This window comes from Phycodurus eques, chromosome 13, assembly GCF_024500275.1.
Source record: "Phycodurus eques isolate BA_2022a chromosome 13, UOR_Pequ_1.1, whole genome shotgun sequence".
NCBI classification, from domain to species: Eukaryota; Metazoa; Chordata; class Actinopteri; order Syngnathiformes; family Syngnathidae; genus Phycodurus; species Phycodurus eques.
In genome coordinates, this window is record NC_084537.1 from 17219639 (window position 1) to 17233191 (window position 13553).

General features: G+C 41.5%; 2 protein-coding genes across 6 annotated transcripts in view; one reads left to right on the plus strand and one right to left on the minus strand.

Moving 5' to 3' along the window:
- LOC133411382 (guanine nucleotide-binding protein G(olf) subunit alpha) overlaps positions 1 to 2856 on the plus strand; it is a 66436-nt gene extending 63580 nt beyond the window's left edge. For all 4 annotated transcript variants that reach the window (XM_061693697.1, XM_061693698.1, XM_061693699.1 and 1 more), the window contains one exon: positions 756 to 2856. In XM_061693697.1, the coding sequence (XP_061549681.1) occupies positions 756 to 902 (147 nt within the window). In that variant the 3' untranslated portion in view covers positions 903 to 2856. The remainder of the gene's footprint in view (positions 1 to 755) is intronic.
- Positions 2857 to 4500: 1644 nt separating this feature from the next.
- The window catches only part of mppe1 (metallophosphoesterase 1), a 9235-nt gene continuing 182 nt past the window's right edge, over positions 4501 to 13553 (minus strand). Inside the window, exons 1-9 of one of the 2 annotated variants that reach the window (XM_061693702.1) lie at positions 13281 to 13553; positions 13060 to 13168; positions 12439 to 12542; positions 8414 to 8494; positions 8222 to 8312; positions 8094 to 8156; positions 6288 to 6410; positions 6081 to 6221; positions 4501 to 4953 (exon numbers count right to left, since the gene is read on the minus strand). The exon at positions 13281 to 13553 is cut by the window's right edge and continues 182 nt beyond it. In XM_061693702.1, coding sequence (XP_061549686.1) covers positions 4768 to 4953; positions 6081 to 6221; positions 6288 to 6410; positions 8094 to 8156; positions 8222 to 8312; positions 8414 to 8494; positions 12439 to 12542; positions 13060 to 13168; positions 13281 to 13546 — 1164 coding nt within the window. In that variant the 5' untranslated portion in view covers positions 13547 to 13553 and the 3' untranslated portion in view covers positions 4501 to 4767. Of the gene's footprint in view, positions 4954 to 6080; positions 6222 to 6287; positions 6411 to 8093; positions 8157 to 8221; positions 8331 to 8413; positions 8495 to 12438; positions 12543 to 13059; positions 13169 to 13280 lie in introns of both variants that reach the window. The other variant, XM_061693701.1, reaches the window with a different exon arrangement.

Here is a 13553-nt window from a genome sequence, read left to right on the forward strand (position 1 = left end):
CATGTCGATGCCACAAGATGGTGGCAAACCACTTAAAATGGAGACATCAACACTGTGCTTTTACCCACACTACACAAACGACAGTATTTTGTAGTTAAATTATTCAACACAAACAAACCACCCTCACATGAGACTCATCAATCTGCCTCTTTGGCAGGTGGTCAAATGACCCCTTATGAATATTAATGGGTTTCAGTTTCCCCTGTTTTCCAGTTTGGGTACGTTGACCTTCCGCAGATGACTGATGCGAACACGGAATGCAAAACTCCATAGATGAGAGAACGAAACTACTATTGATGTCGTGGTGTTGTATCCCTTTAAGCAATGGATTTGCAATATAACAATGCTCACAGGCATAAAATCTTCATCTGCAAAAAAAAAATTACTGCAGCTTACTTAGCAGTTGTGACCGTCTTCTTTGTGTATATGCATGTTTATTAAGTTATATTGCCCCGAGTCACACCATGTATGAATGCATGATATCGCTCAAATGCAAAAAATATTTAAATTATTTACATTCGATTTATTTATATTACTGTATGTTTTTATACATCAAAATATTGTAGAGTGCTATTTTCCTCTTACAAAAACGTGTTACCATTTTTTTGTTTTGTTTTAGGGGGAGCTGGGTCAGATTAGATTTGTGTGTGTGTGTGTGTTTGTGTGTGTGTGTGTGTGTCTGTCTGTCTGTGTGCAAATGAAGATGTAAATGTGTGGAGCACAAAGAAGTGACACATCTCTCTCTTTTGGTGTAGCGGATCAGCACGGCGAGCGGCGACGGTCGCCACTATTGCTACCCGCACTTCACCTGCGCCGTGGACACGGAGAACATCCGGCGGGTGTTCAACGACTGCCGGGACATCATCCAGAGAATGCACCTGCGGCAGTATGAACTCTTGTGATGAGACCTCCTCCCGAGGACCATCAAGTACTACTGAAGTGTGTCAAATCCTCCTCCTCTTTTTCTTTTTTTCCTTTCACTTTTTGGATTCCTCTGCGACGAGAAGATTCGATTGATTCCTTTGATGTTTTTTCCCCCCTTTTTTTTTTAAGTTGTATTTTTTATTTTATCATTCCACTAAGCTTCAGGCTACCTCCTTTCCTTTATCCCCCCTGTCTTTTTCGGATACATGAAGACACCTATAGCACCTCAGTGTAGAGTGTGCGTGCGTTAGCGCCCTCCTCCATGCGAATGAAGAGATAAATGCACTTTGCTTCAGGTTCCTTTTTTTTTTCTTTTTTCTCGACGATGATTTGGATTATTCTCCCCCAAGAGGAACACACAATGTAGCATCAATGCGATATTTATTAAACCCGTCACCACTTTTTTGGGGGGGATTTAAAACAAAACAAAACAAAAAAACACTTTGTGGACCGAGAGAAAAGAGAGAGACGGGGCGCACGATAATGAAAATGTACGGCAAGCCGGAAGGATTTTCCCCCAAAAGGAGCAACTGCTGCTGCTGCTGCGTGCACTTTAGCCCTGCCGCCTCAACAGACTCGGACCCCCAACCCACCACACACACACACACACACACACACACACGCACACACGCCATCTTTTTACCTGCGGGGAGGGGAGATAAGTGTATTTTTTTCCTTTTTCTTTTTTTTCTTGTACACTGTGCAAGGTGGAATTATCCTGTACAGACTGTAAAGTGTAATATTATTTTGTACAAGTTCAATTGAAAAGAAAAACAAATCTACTTGTAGATCTTTGTGCCTTGATTATGGCTGTACCTGTAAAAAAAAAAAAAAAAAAACAAACAAACAAACAAACAAAAAAAAATACGAGCTCAGATGTAAGTAATGTTTTTTCGACCGCGCTGTACAGCTTGATGTCAAAAACTTTTTTTTTCTTTTGTTTTTGTTCTTTTTTTCGTCGGCAGCAAAACCTGGGAGACTGTCCATGGGATGGGGGAACTTTCTCTGTAGAGTTTAGGTTTTTTTTCTGGTTTATAAAAAAATCTAAATAAACTGCTGTTTATTTAAAAAAGAAATAAAAACAAACAAGGGAAAGAATCCTAAAAATATACATTATGCAAATTAACCACTTACCTGCAGTGAGGACCACGTTGCAGCACCATTGCCTTTTTTGCAGTTTTTTTTTTTTTTTTTTTGAGGGATTTTTATTCTGCCCTCCTGTTTAAATTGTAATATTATTATTTTTATTTTATTTTAACAGCTTTAAAACACACATTGGAAATCCATTGAAAGTGTCCAAATTGCAACCTGGTGTTGTTTTCATAGGAACCAACATTATTTCTGTTTTTCTTTTCTTTTTTTAAGTGCGTGCGAGATCTTGTGTACATAGACTCACACATGCATTGTGTGTGCGTGCGTGTATGAATGTGCGGGAAAAATAATTTTATAAATGTATGTACATGTAAATTTATAAGTCTATATAAATATATATGTACAATTATACATGTTTAATTGTGTGTGCCTAGGTGTACATACCTATGTATGTATACGCTAAATATGTATACATACACACATAGGAAAGCATGTCTAGAATGGAGCTGAATAAATGAGCGTGTGCAATATTGGTCATGTTTGGGGGGGGGGGGGTCCTTTGGGAGCCATATGCGATATAGGCACAGGCACTATGAATGTGTGAGCAGCACCCAACAAGACGAGCTCTTCTTGTACAAAAAAAACCCCAACAAGTCAGCATCAGCCTTTTCTTCTGCTACACTACACATACACGTCTTCTCCCCCTGCCCCTCCCCACCCACACAGACACACACACACACAGTCGACTTGGACTGCAGGGGCCGACGCCTCGCTCGACCCCGGGGAGGATGATGAAATGACATTTTTATTTTTCTTTAAATAAAGAGGCACATTAGAGGAGTTCTTTTGCTTTATTTACAACACGTGTGTCCTGAATCCACACTTAGTTGTTTTTCACCTACCGTTCTCTCAAAACGTGCTCAAAGCAAGCCAATGTAGGTGAAGATATGCCAAGAACTTCAAAGATAGTTTTACATTTCAGCTTGTTTTAAGTACAGTAAAAGTGGAATATCTTGTAATGTTTATCAACGGGCGGTACGCGGTGAACGACTGGTTAGAGTGTCTGCCTCAGAGTTCTGAGGACCGGGGTTCAATCCCCAGCCCCCCTGTGTGGAATTTGCATGTTCTCCCTGTGCCTGCGTAGGTTTTCTCCGGGCACTGCGGTTTCCTCCCACATCCCAAAAACATGCATGGTAGGTTAATTGAAGTCTCTAAATTGCCCGTAGGTATGAATGTGAGTGCGAATGGTTGTTTGTTTATATGTGCCCTGCGATTGACTGGCAACCAGTTCAGGGTGTACCCCGCCTTCTGCCCAATGATAGCTGGGATAGGCTCCAGCACGCCCGCGACCCTAGTGAGGAGAAGCGGCTCAGAAAATGGATGGATGGATGTTTACAGAATCTACAGCAGCAGAATCTTTGATGGTTACAAAAGCTTGAAGACAAAAAAAATTGTCTTTGACATTAACAAAACCACGTATAGCTCCTTGAAGATTCTAAACTGTCTTTGCTGTTATAAAAGTACATTCCTTAAAAATGCTCAACTATATTTCATATTTAACAAAAAACAGGTTCTTTGAAGTATACAAAAATTTACATTGTTCCTTAAAGATGCAAAATTGTCTGCTTAGAAGAGACAAAAATGTTTTCCACAAAAACATACATTAGTCCTCTAAGACACTAAATTGTCTTTGTTTACAAAACACATTAGGTTCTTTGATGTTTACAACAACTTGAGTTAATTTTTACAAAACCTTAAGATTATGGTCCCTTGAAGATGCAAAATTGTTTACTGACTACATTATCTTTAAGGACGCTAAATTGTCTGGGTTTTTTTTACAAAATGCTTACATTAGGGGCTTGGGAGATAATGTCTTTAAACTTACTTACATTGCAAAATGGTAATTCCCTCTATTAAATTGTCTATACCAAATCATGTTATAGGTTCGTTAAACACAGTAAATTGTCTTGTTTACATTAGGCTACTTGAAGACCCTAATTGTCTTTGAAGTTTATAAAATCACATAGATTGGATTCTTTGAAGAGCCAATTGTCCTTGGATTCATTGAAGACTAAAAATGAATTTGATATCATGATTTCCGTGCGAATGTCAAAACTCCACGTGGGTGTTAAAGATGGTGATTTATTAACGCACAGTTGATAAGAAATGTCAACTTGGCAAAAAAACATCAAATATTTGGCACAGAAGGTGACAAAACAAAAAACAACCTATGGGATCATAAACCTCTCGATAAACCAACATACTGTGAGATGAGCGGTGAGTTTTCAGTTCACAGTGAATGACATGGCACGTCTGACATTTAAAATTGACATTTAATAATAATAATAAACTTGTGTTTCTGGATGCCAAAAAAACAAGGCAAAGTGCTTAAATGTCAGTGGTGGCTCGTTTTTGTTGAATTGGGTCATTCCGGATGATTTAATTACCTGAAAATGACAAAGCACCACCTCTTGGCAAGCTCACGTGAAGGGTAAAACGAACCCACTTTTTTTTTTTTTTTTTGGGTGGGGGCACAAGCTACACTCACCACTTCATAAATAATCACAAGTTTGAGTCATTTAAACGCACTTAAAATAATAAATGAACAATATTCGTACTTCATAGTGTCGTGAAATGTTCAGGTAAAACCAACCAAGACAGTTCTATTGGCACGTTCAAAACGGTATCCCGAGTGACTGCTCGTCTCCACTTCCGGGTTCTGGACGCCGGGGGTGTTGGGTAATGTAGTTTTCACAGAGGCTTGTGCTTCCCCAGCAGGCAAAGGCTGAGGCACTGCAACAGGCCCTTCATCCACAAGCAGTGCGCCAGGACAAGCAGCATCAGGCAGGCGCCGGCGGAGCAGTACACGCCGATGACGGTGCTCTCCTCCGGTAAGAAACACTTGGACAGCGCGTAGCTGGCCGGCGACACGGACGCCTTTTTGGGAGAGGAGAAGAGAGAACAAAATGGACCATTTAAAGTGCCAGTTGACGTGTAACCAACATGAAATGATCAATGAACGCAAAACAGACAAGAAATGGTACGTCCTCGTATTTGTATTACAATTGTCAAAAAGGTTACATTTGATTTCAAGAATGTGTTTGAGTACGTTGAATATTGTCAATCGTTGTAGCGCAAAAATATGTGAGGCATAGCACAGGTCGGCAGTCACCCCAACGACTGAATTGATTATAAAATGAATGCTGCTGTTGTTTTTTTCCCCAATAAAGACTTAATATTAAAATAACTTGTTTTATTTTTATTATTTAGTTATATTTTTATAAACGTTGTTTTCATAATGATACATTTAACTGCCAAATAGTATCGATTAAATATTATTTTTACTTAATATAAAATTAAAACAACTTGATTTTGGTAATGGATTCATCTGCTGAATTGTTTGTTAAATGTTATATTTACTTATATACTTAATATAATTAAATTGAAGTTTTTTTTTTTTAAATCAATACACTACAATGAAGGATTTTAAACATTTTAAAATGAGAGAAAATGTTCAATTGATAATGTAGATTTTAAGTTATTTATTCACAAAATAATTTAACAGTAAAACGTAACACTATTTGAAATGTTTATTAAATGTTTTAATTGAAAATATTAAAATAACACTAAGTAAAACACTTATAAAGCAGGGTTTGAAATTTAAATATTTCAAAAGTTGAAATACAATAAGATATTTTTAAATTTATGAATGGATGGAGGTTTCGAAAGTTTAAACATTTAAAAAGAAAAGAAAAATTCTTTTTTTCCCCATTATATACAGTATGTTGTAATTTGTGGGAACACATTTTTTTCAATATTTTCAAAAAGTGCATTGTATTATAAATAAAAGTCTCCCTTAATCACTGCTAGCCCTCCCAGTTAACAAGGATATTTGACTTCTAAAGCCGTCAATGGCAGTGAATGCGTTAATAAGTGCTTGGATGGCGTGTCAATGGAATATCATCTTTCAATTTGTTTTTTCCCCTAAAAGTAAAGCAAAAAAAAAAAAGAAATGTGCTGCGGCACACTGAATTAGATGATGACGGCGATCATGGGCAACACACCAGGATGAAACTGGGATTGTTGCGGTTCCTCCAGTTGAAGGACGGCACGCTGACTTCTGGGTACTTGTTGTCATGGAGGACCTCGCAGCCGCTGTGGGTGTGGCCGCTCAGGATGAGGCGGGGCTTGAACCACTGCAGCAGCTGAGGACACCCAAACAAAAATTATCATCAGCGTAATTTAACAGAAGATGTGGGAGTGCTCCTCACCCTCTGGGAGGCCTCTTTGGACAGCACGTCGTACTTCTCCCTGAACAGAAGGTGTCGCTGTCCGGCTGGCGCGGCATCGGTGCCCGTGCAGCCCGCATCGCTCACTCTGTACAACGGGTAGTGCTAGAGAGCAGCAACCGCATCATCATCAACAACATCGTCATCATCATTGCTCAAGCAATGAGCAATGATGGCAAGCAAAAAAAAATTTAAGCACATATTAGCGTCCCTGAAGATGCTAATTTGTCTTTGATGGTTTTGAAAAGGCATACATTAGGTTCCCTGAATACGCGAGTAGTCTTTAATTCTCCTTGCTGAAATAAGACATTGCTTGGATGGCAGCATACGTTGCTCCAAAACCTGTATGTACCTTTCAGCATTAATGGGGCCTTAACAGATGTGTAAGTTAACCATGCCATGGGCACCAACACACCTTCATACAATCTCAGATGCTGGCTTTTGAACTTTGCACTGATAACAATCCGGATGGTATTTTTCCTCACACGACATCCATGATTTCCAAAAACAATTTGAAATGTGGACTCGTCCAAGCACAGCACACTTTTCCACTTTGCGTCAGTCCATCTCAGATGAGCTCAGGCCCAGAGAAGACTGCGGTGTTTCTGGGTGTTGTTGATATATGGCTTTAGCTTTTCATGGTAGAGTTTTAACTTGTATTTGTAGATGTAGCGTCAAACTGAGACAATGGTTTACTGAAGTGTTGCTGAGCCCACGTGGCAGTATCCTTAACAGAATCGTGCCGGTCTTTAATGCACTGCCGCCTGAGGGATCGAAGGTCACGGGCATAGAGTGATGGTTGTTGCAGAGATCTCTCCAGATTCTCTGAATCCTTTGATGATATTCTGTACCGTAGATGATGAAATCCCTAAATTCCTTGCAATTGTGCGTTGAGAGAGGTTCTTGAACTGTTGGACTATTTGCTAACGCAGTTGTTCACAAAGTGGTGAAGCTCGCCCCATCCTTGCTTGTGAACAACTGAGCCTTTCGGGGGATGCTCCCTTAATACGCAATCATAAAACTCACCTGTTTCCAGTTTACCTGTTCACCTGTGTAATGTTCCAAACAGGTGTTTTTGAGCATTCCTTAACTTTCCAGGCTTGTTCGTTGATCAGTTTGAACATAAAATATCTTGTCTTTGTAGAGTATTCAATTGATTATCAGTTTAAAAAGATGAGAAAATGATGTATTTTTGTTTATTTTTTACGCAACCTCCCAACATGATTGGGTTTTGCTTGTTAGGTTCATTGATGTTTACACACCGAGAAATTGTTTTGTCTTTGGTTACAAAACAATTTGCACGTTAAGAGTCCTTGAAGATGCTACATTGACTGATGTTTATGGAGCCGCATGTGTTCGGTTGCTTGAAGGCACTAAATTGTCTGCGTTTTTAAAAACACGCAGGTTAGGTTAATTTATTAACCTAATTAGTTTTTAATTTAAAAAAAATACGCAAATGTTATGTTCATTGAAGACACTTAACTGTCTTTAATTTATTTTAGTTTTTTTTAATATACAAGTTAGATTCTTTGAAAATGCTGAACGTTTTCCAAAACCTGTATGTTTGGTTCACAGAAGACACAGAATAATCTTTAAAAAAAAAAAAAACAATGTTTAAATGCGCAAGTTGGATTCATTGAAGATGCTAAATTGTATTTGCTGCTAACAAAATACATTTTTTATTTTGCATGATGAAGCTACATTTTTTATTTGGCTTCAAAATGGTGCCTGTAACGGGCTGATTAGCTTTGCTTTATTGTCTTGAGGTGCAGTGGTTAATGAGCTCACCTGTAACATGATGGGAGGTGTAGGAGGATACATCTGCGTTCCCTCGCAGCCGTCCCCCGAACTCTACAAAACCATGAGTTTGCTTTGTTGTATTTGTTTTGTTTTGTTTGTGCGTGCTGCCGACTTGCCTGCAGAGAACAGTTGAGTCCCCTGGAGAGTCTGAAGAGCTCCTTTTCCACAGACTGGCAGATGGGGCAGCCGTCACCATGCAGCGCCACGCTGTTCACCAGTAAGAAACTAAACATGGACGAGCATAAACCAGCATTCGGACAGTTTGTCCTAATATTTTGCTCAGGCAAAAAACAGGCGAAACAGCTCACTTGATTCCGTTTTTGGTGACGATCCTGGTGGAGGAGGCGTTGAAGACCTTCTCAAAGCGCTGCAGCTTGAACCAGTCCATCCTGCAGTGGGGAGACAAAAGCCTTGAATGAACAAAACAAAACAAAAAAAGATAATTTGGTTGCACGGGTGTGCACACCCTATCGAGTGGACAAAAGATGGCACAGCTGTCACTGTGAAATTTCCAAAAGCTGGACGTCCCTCCAAAATGGATGAAAAGACAAGAAGAAAACTGGTAAAGGAGGCCAGGAAGCCAACTGCAAGACTGAAGGCGCTGTCGACAATCAATCAATCAATCAATAAAAGTTCAAACTGGAATCCAAGGTTAAACCTTTATACCATAATTCCAAAACTATGTTTGGTACAGTCACTGATGGTGTAGTGGTACACTCGCCTGACTTTGGTGCAGGCAGCGTGGGTTCAGTTCCCACTCAGTGACGTTGTGAATGTGAGTGCGAATGGTCGTCCGTGTCTATATGTGCCCTGCGACTGACTGGCGACCACTTCAGGGTGTAGTCCGCCTTTCGCCCGAAGTCAGCTGGGATAGGCTCCAGCGTCCCGCGACCCTAACCAGGATAAGCGGTGTTGAAAATGGATGGATGGATGTTTGGTACAAACACAACACTGCTCATCACCAAAAGAACACCATACTTACAGTGAAAGCATCTTGTTAGACAAGGTTGAGGGAATTATAAACAGTTCGAAATAGCAGTCAGTCTGCCAATCCAGAGGCACTGTCCCCAATGTCCACACGATGTTGCAGAGGCGTCCCAACCAGGACGTTGGCACAAACAACAGTCAGGACCCGCCCCCCCACCCGAATGCGGAGGGAGGCTACCCATTCGTCCACCGGGGTGAACTCCAACGTACAGGCGCCGAGCCGGGGGGCAATAAGTATATTGGGCCTGGCTCCAGAGGGGGGGACCCGGTGACCCGTGTCTGGGCAAGGGAAAACGTCTTCCTGAATTTTTCATCTTCATAAAGGTTTTTGGAGCTGTGCTTCGTCTGGTCCCTCACCTAGGACCTGTTTGCCATGGGCATAAAGCCCCAGACAACTTAGCTCCTAGGATCATTGGGACACACAAACCCCTCTACCATGATAAGGTGACAGCTCAAGGAGGGGTTTCCAGTGGTTAGCTTATTATTATTTATTTTTTACAATTAATACATAAAGTAATTGGTGCATTTAGATACGCATATATTCATTATCCTATTACTGCAGCTTACTGTATGTTTTTACAAGTACAATAATGTAGAGGGCTGTTTTCCATCCATCCACCCATTTTTGAGCCGCTTGTCCTCACTTGGGTCGCGGATGTGCTGAAGCCTATCCCGGCTGTCATCGTGTAGGAGGCGGGGTACACCCTGAACTAGTTGCCAGCCAATCACAGGGCACATAGAAACAACCAACCAGTCGCACTCACAGTCACACCTACGGGCAATTTAGAGTCTCCAATTAATGCATGTTTTTGGGATGTGGGAGGAAACCGGAGTGCCCGGACAAAACCCACGCAGGCACGGGGAGAACATGCAAACTCCATACAGGCGGGGCCGGGGATTGAACCCGGGTCCTCAGAACTGTGAGGCTGACGCTCTAACCAGTCGTCCACCATGCCGCCGAGTGCTATTATACTTTAACAAAATAATGTGATACTTTTTTGGTGGAGGGGGAGCTGGATCTGATTATCAGATTAATGACTTTTCCATTCTTCAATGAGGAAAGATGATTTGAGATTTCAGTTTTTTGTGTGTGGTCATGGAACAAATTCAACTTGTACCTGAAGGCACCACTGTAGTAGGTTTAAAAGGCCATTTGGTGACAGTATGGCTGCGCCAACGCCTTCCTGTTCTCACTCCATTACTTTTACTCAGATAAATTTGAACAGTCCTGCCTGTACTCATGTGGTAGTGTAGAGATACTGATAATGAAATGGAGTCTCAGGTAATCAGGAAGTATTTTATTTTTTTTTATGGGCGGACCGGTAGTGTTGCCTGAGCCAACACATAAATCCTTTCACTACACCACTGAAGTAAACAAAAAGAAATTAAATCAAACTAAATAAAAACACTTTTTTAATACCTGTACCTTTTACTTCCATTACTTAAGTGTATTAAATAACAAAAGAAAATTGATACTTAAGTACAGCAAATGACTGACTTTTACTATTCTACAAGGTGACTTTTACTTCTAATAAAGTTTTCTGTTAAGATGCATGTACAACCCCAATTCCAATGAAGTTGGGATGTTGTGTTAAACATAAATAAAAACAGAATAAAATGATTTGCAAATCCTCTTCAACCTATATTTTATTGAATACACTACAAAAACAAGATATTTAATGTTCAAACTGATCAACTTTATTGTTTTTAGCAAATAATCATTAACTTAGAATTTTATGGCTGCAACACGTTCCAAAAAAGCTGGGACAGGTGGCAAAAAAGACTGAGAAAGTTGAGGAATGCTCATCAAATACCTGTTTGGAACATCCCACAGGTGAACAGGCTAATTGGGAACAGGTGAGTGCCATGGTTGGGTATAAAAGGAGCTTCCCTGAATTGCTCAGTCATTCACAAGCAAAGAGGGGGCGAGGTGCACCTCTTTGTGAACAAGTGCTTGAGAAAATAGTCGAACAGTTTAATGACGATGTTCCTCAACGGACAATTGCAAGGAATTTAGGGATTTCCTCATCTACGGTCCATAATATCATCCAAAGGTTCAGAGAATCTGGAAAAATCACTGGATGTAAGCGGCAAGACCGAAAACCAACATTGAATGCCCGTGACCTTCGATCCCTCAGGCGGCACTGCATCAAAAACCGACATCAATGTGGAAAGGATATCACCACGTGGGCTCAGGAACACTTCAGAAAACCAATGTCAGTAAATACAGTTCGGCGCTACATCGGTAAGTGCAACTTGAAACTCTACAATGCAAAGCAAAAGCCATTTATCAACAACACCCAGAAATTCTGCCGGCTTCTCTGGGCCCGAGCTCATCTAAAATGGACTGATGCAAAGTGGAAAAGTGTTCTGTGGTCCGACGGGTCCATATTTCAAATTTTTGGGGGAAATTGTGGACGTCGTGCGATCTGGGCTAAAGAGGAAAAAGAACCATCCGGACTATTATGGACGCAAAGTTCAAAAGCCAGCATCTGTGATGGTATGGGGCTGTGTTAGTACCAATGGCATGGGTAATTTACACATCTGTGAAGCCACCATTAATGCTGAAAGGTACATACAGGTTTTGGAGAAACATATGCTGCCATCCAAGCAATGTCTTTTTCATGGACGCCCCTGCTTATTTCAGCAAGACAATGCCAAACCACATTCTGCACGTGTTACAACAGCGTGCCTTCATAGCAAAAGAGTGCGGGTACTAGACTGGCCTGCCTGCATTCCAGACCTGTCCACCATTGAAAATGTGTGGTGCATTATGAAGCGTAAAATACGACAACGGAGAACCAGGACTGTTGAACGGCTGAAACTGTACATCAAGCAAGAATGGTAAAGATTTCCACCTAAAAAGCTTCAACAATTAGTGTCCTCAGTTCCCAAACATTTACTGAATGTTGGTAAAAGAAAAGGTGATGTAACACAGTGGTAAACAGGACCCTGTACCAGCTTTTTTGAAACGTGTTGCAACCATGAAATTCTAAGTTCATGATTATTTGCTAAAAACAATCAGGTTTATCAGTTTGAACATTAAATATGTTGTCTTTGTAGTGTATTCAATTAAATATAGGTTGAACATGATTTTCAAATCGTTGTATTCTGTTTTTATTTATGTTTAACACAACGTCCCAACTTCATTGGAATTGGGGTTGTACTTTTACTCAAGTATCGCTTTAGGGTACTTTAGACAAAGACCGATTTTTACTCTGTCTTGGCCTTGAAAGGCAGCTTGAATAAGAAATAAGCAGCTAGTGTACGTATATGGTAAACGTCCACCGTTTATCAAACGCTGACTCACGCGCGAGACGTTACAAGCAACAAAGTGTGTCCTCACTCGTAATGGAAGCCGATGTCGTGATTCCCGACCAGGACCACCAGCTCCGTGTCGCCGGAGTGCCGAAAGATCCTGTTGAAGCGCCGCACGTCATCCTCCCAATTCTGCAGGGACAATGACGCCTTATGTCGCACGCTTACCAACTGCGAACATTACACTTAAAGTCGTTTGTTGTTTTCTCATAAAGAAAAATGGGTTTCGTGTTTATTTGAGGTGAATGTTTTTGGCGTCTGTAAGAGTCAGGGCAAAAAAATGCACTACAATTCCTTAAATAGATGCTGTACCTCCAATTAACACATTCACTGCCATTGACGGCGTTAGAAGTCAAATATCCATGTTAACTGGGAAGGCTGGCAGTGAACGAGTTAATAGCCATGTGTGATACACTTGAATAAGCACCGCACCTCAAATAGACCCCTCCTCCTTTCCCTTTACAACTAATGTAATTACTGTATAGTTGCCCATTTGTTAGAGAGTATAGGGGCCGCAAATAGTGTACTCCGTATTGCCTCAATTAGACGCCATACCCCCAATAAATCAGCAGCTGTTATTACATGCCAAACCTCCTTTTTTACATTATTTTCATAAACAAACCCCCAGCCCCCTTTTTCTTCGCCTGACCTTGTGTGAGCTCCACTTGCCCTCGTCGAAGATGTCCCCCAGGATGAAGACCACCTCGGGCCTGAGGAGCCACAGTGCGGTCTGGAAAGCGCGCTCCATCTGCCATTCCCTGCGCACGCGCACACGGCCCCTCGGTTATTATTATGTCATCAATCAATCAATCAATCAATCAATCAATCAGAAAAGAGTACACAAGGTTCTTGCCTTGAGGAGGTTCTTACCTCCTCAGCTTGTCGAACCAGTGGCCGCCGACGGCCCCCAGGAGGTGCGTGTCGGACAGAACCATGGCGCGGACCGGCGGCGAGTCCGGCGGCCGGCCGTCGATGGCCTCGCCACCGCCGCCGCGCGCATGCTCCCGCACCCGGGGCCATTCGCACTTGAGGATGACTGGGAAGTAGATGAGATACTCGCAAAAGAAGAAGGCCCCGCCGAGCAGCAGCAGCAGCAGCAAGGCGGCGAGCAGCCACCTGACGCCGAACCTGGGCATCGCGCTC